Source organism: Rousettus aegyptiacus, unplaced genomic scaffold (assembly GCF_014176215.1).
Source record: "Rousettus aegyptiacus isolate mRouAeg1 unplaced genomic scaffold, mRouAeg1.p scaffold_m13_p_7, whole genome shotgun sequence".
Lineage (NCBI taxonomy): Eukaryota > Metazoa > Chordata > Mammalia > Chiroptera > Pteropodidae > Rousettus > Rousettus aegyptiacus.
In genome coordinates this window covers 55,946,820-55,962,926 of record NW_023416310.1, presented here as the reverse complement: position 1 = coordinate 55,962,926, position 16,107 = coordinate 55,946,820, and the positions used below count along the sequence as shown (strand labels likewise).

At 37.8% G+C, this 16,107-nt stretch overlaps 1 protein-coding gene across 9 annotated transcripts in view; it reads right to left on the bottom strand.

Moving 5' to 3' along the window:
* DNAH6 (dynein axonemal heavy chain 6) overlaps window positions 1-16,107 on the bottom strand; it is a 233,798-nt gene that overhangs the window by 107,651 nt on the left and 110,040 nt on the right. For all 9 annotated transcript variants that reach the window (XM_036224313.1, XM_036224314.1, XM_036224318.1 and 6 more), the window contains 5 exons: window positions 13,122-13,253; window positions 8,561-8,732; window positions 5,021-5,167; window positions 4,396-4,469; window positions 2,524-2,678 (listed from right to left, as the gene is read on the bottom strand). In XM_036224313.1, coding sequence (XP_036080206.1) covers window positions 2,524-2,678; window positions 4,396-4,469; window positions 5,021-5,167; window positions 8,561-8,732; window positions 13,122-13,253 — 680 coding nt within the window. The remainder of the gene's footprint in view (window positions 1-2,523; window positions 2,679-4,395; window positions 4,470-5,020; window positions 5,168-8,560; window positions 8,733-13,121; window positions 13,254-16,107) is intronic.

Sequence of the window (16,107 nt, the reverse complement as noted above, 5' to 3'; positions counted from 1 at the left end):
GATGTAATTGATTACTTCCAAAGGGACAAACCTAACTTTAGGCCGGCCTCAGGCATCTCTTTTATCAAATAACATTCCATAAGATAGTGGTTTCCTTCAGAAGAAAAACAATCATGTCATTGCTCAGAGAGAAAGCCATCTGTCAACCCTTCCTAAAAGATTCCTTGATGATACAGAAAGTATAAATAAATGTAAAAAACTCAGGAAGGGGTGAAGAATGTCAGTATAAAAGTGAGTAGTATGTATGAGACTCAAGTCTATATACTATTGTTAAGCTGAAAAAGGTAATGAGAATGTCAATAAATTATCCTTTAAAAAGAGATATAAATGTAAAAATAGTTTTTTAAAAATTATCGCCATTATCTAAAATGTCATAAAGGAGGAAACCATCAGAGAAATATAAAAGCAGGTTTAATTTCTCTTTCTCTCTTTCTCCCTCCCTCCCTCTTCATACAGGAAGTTTATCTATCTAGCTATCTAGTTATCTTCTACAAATCATCTAATCTATCTATCTATCTATCTATCTATCTATCTATCATCTATCTATCATCTACCTATCTATCATCTAGTTTTATTCATGATGCCGATAATTGGAGAAAACAAGGTTTGAATATTTGAAAAGGATAATGCTTTATTATTTTTTTAATTATGAAAGTAAAACATAGTCATTGTAACTGATAGGAGAAAAACCTTTAGGGGAGGATTTGGCAAAAGATATGAGGGAAAGGAGCCGAGAACTTTCTTTCAACTGGTTGTAAGCTTCATCACATGTACGCTCCATCATGAAGGCCTGGAAATTGTCCTGCTCTCTATGGGGACCATGCATATAGCACACAGTAGGGGCTTCATACATCTTTGTTAAGTGAATTTATGTCTGTTGAGTTATTTGTGTGTGTTTACAAAATGGAATTAAACTCTACATGATTGCTTTGCTAAATAATGCAGTGTGGACATTCTCATGCTAGTAAATACATCAATGGAAAGGGCTCATTATGGACATAAGTTATGAGGCAGTTACTAATTTAGAATTTAGTAGATATACTATTTTCATTTGTTATGATTTAGATTTTTTTCTAGAGTGTTACTGGATAAAAGCTTTCTCAACTGAGAAATTTTTATTCATTTTTTATTATTATTTTTTATTTAAGGACTGTGCTTTTAAAGGGCAGTCTACACCAGGCAGCTCACTCATTACATGCCCCCAAAGTTGCCACACTGCAAGGATGGTAGAATAGATCTCTTGTTAACATATAAGCCTTAACTTAGAAGAGCCATTTCCTCCTACTACAGTAGAGAAAATATAACTTTGGAAGATTCTTAAATGGAGAGCAATCCCTAGCCTGCCACTTATTAGAAGACTTTGGACAATCTACCTAGTCTCTCTGTGGCACATGGTATTGTCCAAATATGGCTGTAACGGTGTTTCTGGTCCTACTTGCTCTTTGATTCTATCGAGAGGATAAAGTCTCTGACCTTCCCTTGTGAAACTGGGTGAGTATGTAGGGCTCATTGACTGACAGAGTATGAGAGAAGTGATGCAATGTAACTTCCCAGGCTAAGTCATGGAAGGCCATTTGATTTTTCCTGGCTCTCTCTCACAGGGCACAAACCTTCGGAGCCCTGAGCCAGCATGTAAGAAGCTTGGACAAGCTCATGCTGTCATGCTGGAGAGATATATGGAGTCCACATGGAGGCAGAGATGCTCCAGGTGCTACCTGACCGCAACTGTGTGAGAGACCTCAGGAGAGAACCACAAAGAGCCATGAGAGGTCATGAAAAAATGAAGCCACTATGTATTACAGGCTTAATATATAGCAACAGGCCACAGAACATTTTCTGAGATTTATTAGTAGATTATGCTATTGAGCCATACAGAGGTGTTATGACAGTTAAATGAGATCTTCCATATCATAGTTTTATATTCACACTTAGTGCCATTATTATTATTGCTCCACAGGGTGGAACTTGTATTAGAGGTCACAAGAAACAGATTTTGACTTACGCTCGAAGGGTCATTTTGACACGGAATTGTCTAACAGCACACAGTCCACTTCAAATAGTAGTGTGTGCTCCAAGGACTGCAGACTTACAGGCTGGTTATCTAGGTGACAGGGATGTCCCTCAAGGATATTTGCAATGGGTAAGAGTGAGACTCATAAGCAAATGGAATCTATGATCCTTGCTTCAACTTGTTTTGCTATAATCTTGAATCTCCTATTTCTTTAGGCAAGCCTTGTTATGCTGTACATTTATCTCTGTGAACACCTTAGATCCTTTTTTTTGTAATGACCCAGGATGTTTAAAACAAACAAAATAATCTATTAATCTATTAAGGTTTAGCAAAACCAAAGAAAGTTAGTGTATATATATTTTAAAAAATATATATATAAAATAACTTACATTATAGCAAGAACTTCGTCCATCTAGCAGCTTTTTAAAAGAGTTTTACACAACTCAATCCTTAACCTTTTAATACAAAACAAATTAGTTCAATGTATTATTGGGTACCTTATAAAACTATACCTTGAAACATGTTCTATAGCGTCCTGGAAGAACACCAACTTTACTTCTTTGGGATTTGTAAGGTTATAATCATCAAGATAGTCTTGTAGTACATTTGAGATTTTCTCCATGTCAGGCATGTCATCATAAATCCGATCACTCTTATCTGCTCCAAACTATAAGATGATTTATAAGAGAAGAAACATTAGGATCAGTTCTGATATAGAAATATATATAACATACATGACCTTAGGCGGGAAGATTATTTTATCTATGTTACTATTTAATTATTTGCATATATATATGTGTGTGTGTATGTATATGTAAGGAGGGCTTTCAAATCAAGTTAACAGGATTAAAGAAACTCAGATTTTTGTGGTTAACTGAAAATCCATCTCATTTAACTTCTCCAAGTGGTACATTAGAATTTCAATTTTATTTGCAATAAAATTCACACAGGAGCTCAGAAATAAATTTTAAATTTTTCTCACTATACCTTACCCTGGTTTCATAATTTTGCAGACTGTTGACATCAGAAAAGCTACATGGGTTGAAAATTGTGTATGGCAGACTGTCATGGTTATAAAAATATCATGCCAGAACTATGTGTAGTTTTTACAGTCATCATCTAATTAAATAAATCACTGAGAATAAAAACTATAGGGAATTGGGGTTTATAGGTGTAAACTACAGGGAATTGAGGTCTTGTTTGAACCTAATTATGATGTCTTTTCTTTGCTATAGCAACTTCCCTGAGGACATTTTCATTTGGAACCTTTGACTAAAATACATATAGGCAATGCAAGAAGAGTCCAACTGTTCTTTTCCTTTGCTTTATTCCCCCATTTGGTAATAACGTTACTGGAAACACACAGAAAATATAATCACCACCTGAAAACAAATTTTGTGTTTGGTAATACATTTAAATAGATATATTTCATACAAATAAATTATTATTCTTTCATTTGACAGGAGTCACCAGAGCGGCGAGGTATTGCATACATAAAGATAAGTTTATTCATTTGTTTAACTAGCATTGACTGAGAGCCTGCTATATACCTAGCTCTGTGTAAGAAGTCGGGGATGTAGGGTGAATGAAACAGATATGGCTCTTCCCTCTGGCAGACCCTAGGATCACTAAACCCAAACAAGAGTCAACTTGTAAAACAAGATGGCTGTCTGTCAACAAAGGCAGGGTTGTTTGATGGAAGACTTATTCTAGGTAGGTCTAGAGGGTAAAATTAGGGCCCATGTGTGGATGTTACTGAGGGTGGGGCGCAGACTTGAGGAACTTAATACAAAGAAAATTTTATTACTAATTAGAGATACCCTGAAATGAGAGGGTGGCATTGCTAACTAATGTGCTTTTCATTACTGGGAGCATTTGAGCAGAAGCTGCACAGGTACAAATGGTATAGTAAGGGGGAGTCCAGTTCTGAGTTAAGAGACTAAATCTCCTTACAAATCAAATACCTGATGTGTCTCTGATTCAAACTATTATCAATGAATGTAACTAAATCAAGAGTTAGCAATATTTTTCTCTAACGGGCCAGGTTATAAATATTTTAGGCTTTACAGGCCATATAGGCTCTGTTACTGCTACTCTATTCTGCCTTCTAATGTAAAAGCAAACACATAAATAATACACAGTCAAATGGAATGAGTATAGCTATGTTCCTACAGAACTTTATTTACAAAAATGGGTAGTGGGTAGATTTGGCTTAAGGGTCAAAGTTTGCTGACCTGTCATCTAGGGTCTTTAATTTTTACAGGTATAAGTTTCTTGCAGAATATAAACCTGAACTTTATAATCTTCATATTATAAAGTTTATAATGATTATATTCATATAAATATAATCTTCAAATGTAGCCAAGCCATCCCAACATACTTGCCTTAATGAAATCTCCAAATATGATGGGCTTACTCAAAAAATATTCCGGGTCAATTGCAATCCCAAAATGTTTGTCTAGTCAAAAAACAAAGCCAATTTTAATATAATGATAAGATTAAATGAAATATTTTAATAATAAATATACAGAATACTATTAGCTATTACTTTACTTAGAAGCCTTAGCGAGTATAAATGAAGCTGAGAGAAAGCCATGGTAACAATATACAACTTGAATTTGGTTGATAATCTTCCAGATTTAAGATTAAGAATATTTAATATTAATAAATATTTTATTAAGTAATAGATATTGAATACATATTAAATAATTAAGAAGTACTTTAGAAATATCCTGGCTTATCAAACAAAATGTTGTTTCCTCTACTTTCCCTCCTTTAATTAAAATTTTATACTGAATTTGAAATATTAACTCTTAAATTTCAAGAAATTATTTGTATAATATTTATATATTTTTATATATTTGAGTTGATGTAAAAACTTTTACTCATGAATGGCTGAAATTCATTTTGTTATACACTCTATATAAGTTCATTTTAATTTTCCTTTATAGAAACCAAATTGCTTTTCTACCTAAAAAAAAGAGCAGCTAAATAAAGATTGATATTTACTGGCCATTTCTGTCAAAATAGCATGGAAATAGTTCTTATCTTCATTGTTAATCAGACGATCATGGAAGACTCTTTGACATTCATGGCAAAAGAGTCTAAATATCTGTATTTGTTCTCTTATTGTTCCTGAATCACACTGGAGGATACCTGTTTTAAAAAAAGAAAAATAAATAAAAATTCTACATTCGTGGAATACATAGTATTAGTTAAATTAATCAGAAGGTCCTTAAGTCCAACTTTATCTCCACACTACCAGAAATGGGTGCTTCCCCAGTGGAGATATATATATATAAAACAAAAGCGACTCCTTTTTTTGAAAGCAAAACAGGGATGCATTATTTGACAAAATATTTTTTTTCTTGTTTTGTGATGTTTCTTTAACTGAACATACGAAGCGGTCAGACTTCACAGCATAAGCAATGTTCATCTCTTTTTACATTACCTTGCAGTATGTTATGTGAGGAGTGTTCTTTTTTACATATTTTCATCTACCAACTCTCCTCCTCACCCGACCTTTACACAGTTTTCAAAACGTCAGTTTGCTCTCTTATCTTCCCCAATGCTCGGTCCTCATCAAAATGTTCCTGGTCCTTCTGGCTTCTACTCAAATTATCCTGAGTACTCTTTGTATTAATATAAATTGTAATTGCAAACATAGTTCTAATAATTTCAAGTTACAGCAAAAGCAATGATGCATAGCAGTCCAGGAAGTACTCATTCTCCATGGGGACCCTTCACATGGGACTCCACAGAGTGTGCAGAGGGTGATGGGAGAATCTCTTCTACACACACAGGTACACACAACAGACAGGGTGCACTGCACCCATGTAGGTGCTTCATGCTGGTTTGGCATAATAGGGGATTTCTATAGATAATAATGTTACATTTTTTATTTTGGCAGCTCGCTTTGTGTGTGTGTAATACATGTTTCTTGGAATACTTAAAGATTTAATTGTTTTCAGCTAATATTTGTAAAAATAAGGGCATTTCCATGACATTTTAATAAACTTTGGAGACAAGAGCAACTAATCAAACATTGGAATCTTCTAGATATTTTATAATGCATCATTGTTGGAGATAAAATGTATCCTGAATTTGGAGGCTCAGAAATTATTTAAAAAGTATAAATAGAAAGACGGTGGAGGAAGGATGATAAACGACTGGATTAGACAGTGTCTGAGGACCAGGAAATGAGTCCAAAGCAGTTCACTAAAGAAACAAAGCCATGTTCCAATGTTTTCTAGGAAAAGTGAGTTCATGAACCCCAGGACTAAGCTGCTAATATAGGAGAGTAAAATTTTACTGGAGGAAGAATACAAGTTATAGTGTCATCCTGTGGCAAGGATGGAGTCCCCAGGCTCTTGAAGGAGAAAGGCTGGCTATAGGACAGGAGAAGGAAAAGAGAGCTGCTGAGCTATAGATTTGAGGTTGGAAACTTAAGGGACCTGTGGTGAGAAATGTGAGAACTGAGCATCAGGTAGAGGCAATTTAAGGAGGGTCAAGGTTCTTAAGCCAAGACTCAGCTCCTATCAAACAACCTTATCTCCTAGTTCATTTCCTGCCTTGTTAATATACTACAGGTCTCATCTGTGTTTCCTAAGGACTTAGATTTTGATGAGAACAGAAAAGGGAGCTGGATTTCAGAGAGCTCAGTCATTGTTTTATTCAGAAGTGCTCAATAGTTTTCACTACCTTACTTCATAGATATTTAAAACATACTTAAACATACTTTAGTTTGTGTGAATCTTTTGTTGAGAATAAAACACTAAGAGTGGTTTAGAACCAAGAAAACTAGGCGGGGAGTCGGCACTGGATAAGAACAGAGCAGATCACTGAGCAACTAAGAGTTGGTGTCCTTGTGTACAAAATAACGTGAGAACTTAGTGTAAGAATTTAAAAGATTCCTTTTAGTTCTGACATTTTATGACATTCATTCACTTGTTCATTCAGTGTGAGGCATGATTCTAGGCACTGGGGACACCTTATTTCAGGGGCAGCAAGGGGGTGGCACCTGTGGGGAGGAAAGTGGTAGGCAACAAAGGCAGGATAAGCGGCTGGGTCCTGATCTCACAGAGCCTCAGTCCCAAGGCAGGTGGTAGGGAAGCAGCTTCGGTAGCATCTGAACTGGGGATACCTCTGGCTGCTGTGCAGAGGGCAGAGCTGGCTTTACGATAAGGTAAGTGGGCAGCCTGGAAGCAGGAGACCAGAGATAGAGAGGAAGCTCTTACTATTAGAAATCCTTGGTGAAACATGACAGTAGTTTGGGCTAGAGTGGTCAAGAATGGAGTGGCGAGCAATGGTTAGATTTGGGATATATTTTGAAGGTAAATCCATCAAGGGTGTTGATGGATTGGATAAGAATCATCAAGAAATGAGAATAATCAAGGACGCTCCAAGACTCATGGCCAGAGTAACTAATGGTAGTCCCCTTACCTGGGTCAGGGTACACATGGCTTGGAGGAGCATAAAGCAAGAATTCAGATATGGACTCCAACTGGATATCTAAGTGAGGTCACTGAGAGGGGAGTTGGATACACAAATCAGACACTTAGAGGAGGGAGGAGGCTGGAGGTAGACATTCAAGCATCATTTCTGAATAGATGTACTTAACATCATGGAATCAACTGAGATAACCTAGGGAGTATGAGTAGATAAAAAAGAAGACTGAGACAGAGCCTTGGGACACCCTAACATTTAGAGGTAGAGAAGAGTATTATCTATCAAAACAGATTGAGCAGTGGCAGACAGTGAGAGAGGAGGGGACCCAGGAGAGTGCGTGCCCTGGCAGATCGGAGAGAAGGGGTTCAAGAGAGAGGGTTGGGGTGTTGTGCCTCACATCGCTGAGAGGCAAACGTGCAGACTGGGAACTGATCAATGGATTTAGCAGGATAGAGAGGTGGGGAGGAGTTGCTTAGTGCAGTGTCAAGTATAAAAGCTTAATTAGAATATATTAAAGAGAGAACTGAAAAAAGTAAGGTGACAAGATCATTCTTTAAAGGGTCTTTTTAAAAAGAGCAGAGAAAATGCAGGGGATATGGGCTCTAAAGAGCATTATTTTTTTTTTAAGATGGGAGGAATTGTAGCAGGTTTTTATGCTGTTAGGAGTGATCTAGTAGAAGAGGAAGCATTGATGATAGCAGGAATTATAAGAGCAAAATCTCTGACTAGGTAGGAGGGGCTGGGACTCAGTGCCAGGGGGCATACTGAGAAAAGAGAGGGCTCAGCCACTGCAGCAAGAGGGAAGGGGGATGCAGGTTGTCTGAGAGAGCTGGAAGATAAGGCAGTTCTGGTGTGACTGCTTCTATTTTTTTCAGTGAAATAAGAAGACAGGTCATCAGCTGAGAGTAAGAAATGGGAGGGGATGTTGGCAGTTTGAGGGTAGCTGTGAAATAGCCTGGGGTGGCAGCTAGACAGTGACTTGAATAAGGACATGTAATGAGATTTCCAGACACCTGTGTATATACAAGTCTGCTGAGAGATTTGAGGTGAATGGAAATGAAGGTAGGCTGAAGGTTAGAGAATGAGGGGTTCATACACTACCTTGCACACATTTGGATAAATCCCTCAAGTTAAAGACGTAATGGGACTTGGCTGGTGTTGGCAGAAGATCAACACTCATTCTGTTATAAATCTCAACTGAAGCTTCAACAATGTTGGATGCCGTTTGCTTGACAGCTGGTGGGAAGTCATTCAGGAAGCCATTTAAGATCGCCTAGAACCAGAAACATAGTAAGAAAGGGGTAGATATTTTTTTCTCCACCAATAACTTATCTTTCAAATGTTCCAGATTTGATGATACTTTTTCTAAAAATAACTAGGAGGCTGAATTCCAATATAAGGACATCTGGGTGTTAAACTCTTCCGTTCATTTAAGAATAGGTTCTCAAGAATGGGCTCATTCCCATCTTCTGTGATTGGTAATGCCTGGGCAGCATTCATATCTGACCAGCAAACTAGAATAAACTTACTCTCAAGTAATTTAGACTGCTGCTCACTGTGGATCAAGAGTCTTCACAGACTACCCAGACTTCATGGAAACCGAAGTCCTCTCTGATTTTTATGGGCCAATGACCAACAAGTCCATAGACTTTCTTCTTCTTATATATTTAAGGTACAACTTATTCATAACTACAGACTCCCCACCCTTCAGCTTCCCTACCTCAGTATATGGCCCCACCCTCTGCTCAGATTAGGAAATTTGAAGTCTTTTTTGACACCTACCACTCTCTGTGCCACAACCAATTTTGAACATATTTCTTGAATCTGTTTCCCCTGATATTACCCCATTCCAACTCTGAATAATATTGTCACTAAATTAGATATAATTCTTAATTATAAATCTATAACAGTAGTTATTGAAAACCCTGATCAATCTGGGCTTCTTCACTCCCTCCGTCTGCCCCTGGCCTCTTCATTTCCACTCTTGTCTCCCTTCTGTTATCTTTAACCATGCAAATCAGGCACTGCACCCCACTGTCAGTCCACACTGTGCCTCTGCTCAGCATCCTCACTCTACCTTCTTCTTCCCATTACTCACTGTGCCCAGCCATGCTGGCCTTACCACCCACGCTCTCTCCTCCATCAGGGTCCCTGTGCATGGTTCCCCCACCCAGTTCCACCCCTAAATGGCTTTCTGCTTGGGAGGGACTTTCTCATTCTTCATGTTTCAGGTTACCTGTCATCTCTTCAGAAAGGCCTTCCCTGACTACTCCTTTTAAAGTAAGCCCCTCTCCCCCATCAGACTCTTATGGCTCTCTGATCTTCTCATATATAACTTGTCAAAATCTGAAAGTACATAGTTATTAGCTAGCCCCCTATCTCCAGTTGCTTGGGAAAATCATTATTGATTTTTGAACAGATAAATTCTTCTCACCATTCACCTTGGAGTTACTCATGGGAGAAGCCACCAGAATACATATTAATGGTTGCAAGTCAGTCCTTGTGACTTTAGATTTGGGGCTCATATATGAGATACTTTGAAAAAAACCAAATTATTTATTTTCAGTGAGCCAGCCCCCTGTTAGATATTAGCTTTAGCAGCTTAGGAGGACTAGCTATCTTTTTGAGGTACTTGGCCGCCTGGGGTCCCTAACATGAGTTTAACATTCCCCACATGGTCCGCATTTTGAGTAGGACCATTCCAACATACACAAAATAAAACATTTATTATATATAATGTATATACATTATGTATGAAAAAGTCCAGTTTGTTATTCTCCATCACAGAAATACAAAGTTATATGTAACTAATATATAATATACATGTTATATGCAAATATACATATTTTATTTATACATAACAATTATATTATATATCAATTCATTCATCTGTTAATTATCTTTCTCCATAGTGAAAGCTCCGTGAGGACAAAAATGAAATCCGTTTTGTTTAAAATGTCATGCCAATGTCTGGCACATAGTACGTGCTCAGTAAATACTCCTTTAAGGAATGAATTAAGAATTACTCAACTGATAGTCATAAGTTACAATGAGCATGTTATGGTAGAGTTTGCTGAGGACCATAGCTTATCATTCTGTTCAAAGTTCTGGCTTACATGATGACGTGTTTGGCAACTTCAGAAAGGTTCTCTTAAGAATATACATACGAGATAGAGCCAGAATCCCCAGAATTTTGGGGGAAGGATGCTTTGGCATGAGGACATTATTAGTACTTTATGGAATTGATCATGGTTTTAAATTATAGCTGTTATAGCTTTATAATTAAGGATTACATTTAATTTAGTGAAAATATTATTAATTTAGTTTGTTGTGTGTAGTTTAGTTTACTATTAGAGTGCATAGTGATGCATATTTTTGGCATATAAATTTCCAAAAAGTAAACATTAAGATGTGTATGGAGTATGGTTTGAGTCATTCAGAACCATACATAATCCAAATCTATGCAAACGGTAAACCATAATTAGTGGTGTGTTCCCTGCACATCTGTGCTGTTTATCTTGCAACAGACTGTCAAATAAAATACAGTGCTATGACTGATAGTTTTAGAACTAATACATGATTTAAAACATTATATATATATACCATAAACATATTGTATATGTACACTTTTTAGACATCTAGGCTTATTTTATATAGCAAAAAAAAAATCAATTTGTATATGTTGTTAACAATGTATTTACTTTAACTTGTTGATTTTCCTTTTCTTCAATTCTTGGTTATCCCCCCAGTTCTTTCTCCTCCACACGATGACTAAGGGCAGAGAAGGTCGGCAATGAACACCTGGTGAGCCCTGCTTGGATGAGCTGTGATTTAAAATGTAGTTTGGGATCTATGGATTGGGCAAGTCCTTTTCTTGTACACATTAAATATCCTGTCCTGATAATGAAAACATGCTTCCCCACCTGAATCCAGTGCAACCCAGTGGCCCCCGGATCTCTTGGCTTTGCCGCAGTTTATTTTCATCATCACCCACAACTAGTGCGAGTTTTAAATATAAGCCTCTGTGTTGCAGTGGGAAGAAGCAGTTTGTGCCTGTTTTCAGTTGTGATATGCTTGCTAGATGATATTCTTGTGAGTGACACATTCCTTTGGACATGACAAGCCCACAGGCAGAGGGAGAAGGCTGAGATTGGGGACAATTTCTTTTCCAGGATCCCAGATTCTGCTTTTTCTTTCTACCCAGTTAAGCATTTTAGAATGATTAACAATGAAATTTTTGTTAAAATAACCTTGAATTTGCTTTAACTTATTAACATATGAAATAATTTGCAAATTCAGCACTTTATCATCAGGCATAAGTTACTTGGGACACCCCTTGCCACTGATCGCATCACAAAGTGCGTCAGGAGAGCATGGGTGGGAATCACTCATTTCAAACTCCAAAATATACACATAAAGGTTCTCCAAAAAAGATAGGACTTAAAAAAAGTCTTCTAATACCTGTGCTGGTCTCCCCATTATCCATTTTATGTCTTGTTCTACACCTGGTGCTTACTTATAGAAGATAAGCTCCTATCCTTTCATATCCTAAAGTACTCTTCAAAAGTTTTCAAACTGTGGAAGTTTTTACACATTATTTTGGGATTAGCTCCTAAACAACTTATTGGAACTACTTCAAATTTATTAAAAATTTCCCATGGATGTAAGCTACTTTAATATGAATATCACTTGCCACATGCTGGCTCTGCGCCTCCCTCTCCTCTAAGGGGCCCATTAGCAGGAGAGGTCCCTGATGTAAAGGCAGAAACCCACTTATGCCTGCACCACAGCCCTCTTTGGCTCCTAGGCGATTACCACCAAAGTCAGCTTCTCCGGACCAGTTACCTGTCTGTCTGCTTCATTCTACCTATATGCCAATTTCACCATTTACTGCCTCTGTGACTGTAGTCACCTATTGTACTTTCTGTCCCCAGGATCTGTCTGTCCCTGTCCATTCCCATCCTCTAGGACTCTGCTCACCGTCTATATCCTCTAAGCGATCTTTGCTTTTTGATTATGGCATGCTCGCTCTAGTCATGCTGCTTCATTCTCTCATCATTCTATTAGAAAGAATGCCTCGCATTGATTGAACGCTTCCACTAAGCACTTACAGGGCATGCATGGATCTTCTCCCCATTAAAGAATGAGAAAATGGTCCTTAGGGAAATTTATAGAGGTAGGAGAAATGGGTGGTTGTTTCTATCAGATGAAATGGTGGCAATGGAGGTGATAAATTCTGAATTGTGTTGAACTTGAGCTTGTGGAGTGGGTCCTGAGGGGCAGGTGGTAGGCATGTGGACATACAGACCTGGCAGTCAGATGAGCACAGAGGTGGGAGCTGGGCAGTGGATGATATCTGCTGAGAATTGTGTGCATAGTGTGTGTATAATGGGGCAAGGGCCCAGGTACTGCCTTTCTTAAAAGTAGAGACTGTGTTTTGACAATCTTTCTGCATCCCTAAAACTACTCTGAAACCACAAACACAGAGGGCAGTGATGTAAATGCCTATCAGTTACCACCCAGCTGCCCTGTTTACCTGGTTTCTGCTGAGGACAGAGACAGATGGGCTCTCTAAAAAAACCAACAGACAGTTTTGATTGTGAGGATCTTGGAACAAATACCTTTTCTTTGCTGATTTTGCCTAAGTTTAAATCCAACTTACCTGAAAAATTTGTTTCAGACTGTGCTCCGAGGGCATTGGGAGACACAGCATGCTGAAGTGTCGGATGAAGCGGGGAGTCACAGGGTTGCGGCCACCACCTGGAGGTGCACACGCTGATACAATCGTTACATCCTGTTGGGGAAGAAATCCACTAGGGTTACCCAGCAAGGAAAGAGATGAGAGCTGCCTATCCCAATCAGGGCTCAGAAGCAACAGTTTTTGAAGTCCTACCCTTTGCCAGCATTGCATTGCGGTTTCCTACATTTTATGACTTAACCTTCATGACAACTCCAGGAGATCACTATATTTACCCCCATTTCATAGGTGAAAAAATCAAGGCACTGGATGGTTAAGTTGCTCAAGGTCCTTCAGCTAACTCATCTGCCTTATGTAAATACGTTTATGTAAAAATTTAATCTCGAAAAATAGATTAAATATGGCAGTGTGAGAGATATTCTCAGATCTCTCCCCTTGAAACAACAATAAGCTGAACATTTAAAACTTAACAAAAAACACCCAAACTGCACACCAGCATGCCTGAGCATGGGATCTTCACATAAGAACTACCACAGGTCAGAAACCCAGATGTCAGGTGGTGGACTGGGAGAAACAAAGAAGCTGCCTCTCACAGCTGGAGCTCCTTGTAGGAGGTGAGGAGGAGAGAAGGAGTGGCAAGTACCTTGAATAGCCCTGCCTGAGAGAGCTGTGAGATCCACCCAGCCCCGGGGTCAGTGCCCAATCATCAGGGCAGAAGGCAGAGAAAGAGGGATGGCAAAAAGCGGGAAAGGCAGAGAAACAGCAGGTGATTTTTGCTGGCCTCAGTTGCAAAACTGAGCTGAGATTGAGGGTAGTGAGCATGATTAAACATCTATCAGGGGGAAAAAAACCCCCACATTACTAACACTTTATGTAAAACAGAGATTCAAGAGGCTTAGACGCCGCCTACTGGAAACCAAAAGAAAAACACCTTATTTGCAACAGGCTAGGGACCATTATATAATAAATCGTCTTTCTGGGGTGGGGGTGGGGGGAGGCAAAACACACTTCCATTAATGCCCAGGCAGAGAAATAGTCCATTAAAAACCATGAACAACCAAAGTGACAAGGCATCTCAAAAAGAAAGAGAAAAATCTCCAGAAAATAAGCTTATGGGCGTAGAAATATGATATTTAAATAACAGAGAATTCAGGATGGTACTTTTGAAAAAAACTCAATGAGATCCAAAATGAATCATATTAACAATTTCAAGAATTGAAAAACAACTAGGTGAGCAGAATAAGTTCTTTAGCAAGGAGATTGAAACCCTCAAAAAGAACTGAATAGACTTTCTGGAGATAAAGAATGCACTGCAAAAATTGAAAAATGAAATAAAAAGCTTGGGAAATAGAGTCGACTAAATGGAGAAAAGATCAGTGATATAAAAGACAAAAATCTGGAAATAAATCAGAAAGAAGAAGAGAGAAACCAAAGAATAAAAAATAATGAAAGAGAAATACAAGAACTAGTTGATACCATCAAGAGAGGAATTCTTGAAGTGGAGAAAAAGGAGCAGAGATTAGAAAACATTTTCAGACAAACAGTGGGCAAGATTTCCCAGATCTAAAGAATGGGCTGGAGCTTGGAATTCAAGATGTCAACAGAACACCCAATTATCTCAACCCAAAAAAGGCCTTCACCAAGACACATTTTATTAAAATTATCAAAAATCAATGACAAAGACAGTAACCTATAAAGGAAAAGCCATTAGATTATCATCAGACTTCTTAGCACAAACCTTACAAGCCAGAAAGGAGTGGAATCAAATATTCAAACTATTAAATGAAAGGAACTACCAGCTAAGAATAATGTATCCAGCTAAGCTCTCCTTTAGATATTGAATGAGAAATAAAGACCTTTCCAGACATACAAAAATTGAGAGAATTTTCCACTATGAGGCCTGCACTGCAGTAAATAATGAAAGGAGTCAGCTCACCTAAAATAAAATGACCAAAAAAAAAAAAAAAAGCATAATTAGGAGTAAGGTGACTAGCAGGCTGATAAAAGCAGAGGAGTTCAACCCTTACAATGAACAGGGCATTATAAGCTTAAAATAAGAAGAGATTTGCCATAACAAGATAATAATGGAATGTACAGCATACATAGGGACAAACTGAGACAACAATGACTGAAAAGGGGAAGAATCAAAGATCCAAATTTGCAAATAGAAACGGATATAAGGCACACGTGGAAGAAAAGTGATTACTGTATATATACAACTATCCTTTTCATATTTGTAATGGTAACCACAGGTCTAAGATTTAGGACCAGAGAGAAAATCCACAAAGGCCAACGCAAATAAAGAAAACAGAAACACAAGGACAAGGAAGCAATGGAAACACCAAGCTACCAGAAAGCAAAAGGTAAAATGGCTATAAGAAGACCTCATATTTCAATAATCGCCCTAAATGTAAATGGACTGAACTCACCAATAAAAAGGCACAGAGTTGCAGAATGGTTCAAAAAACAAAACCCCACCATATGCTGTCTCTAGGAGATACATCTCAAATAAGACTAAAGGTGAAAAGGTGGAAAATGATATTTCAAGCAAATGGTTTTCAGAAAAGCGGGAGTAGCAGTACTAATATTGAACAAAATAGACTTCAAAATCAAAAATGTAAAGAAAGCTACTGAGGGACACTTCATAACGATAATGGGAATCATACACCAACAAAACATAACACTTATTAATATCTATGCTCCCAATCAGGGAGCCCTGAAATATGTAAAGCAATTACTAACAGAACTAAAGAGAGAAACAGACCAAAACACTATCATAGTAGGAGACCTAAGTACCCCACTGTCAGATATGGAAAGATCATCCAAACAGAAAATCAATAAGGAAATAACATCCTTAATGATACATTAGACCAACTGGACATAATTGACGTCACAGAGCCATTCATCCCCAAACAGCTGCTTATACAATCTTCTCTAGTGCACATGGAAT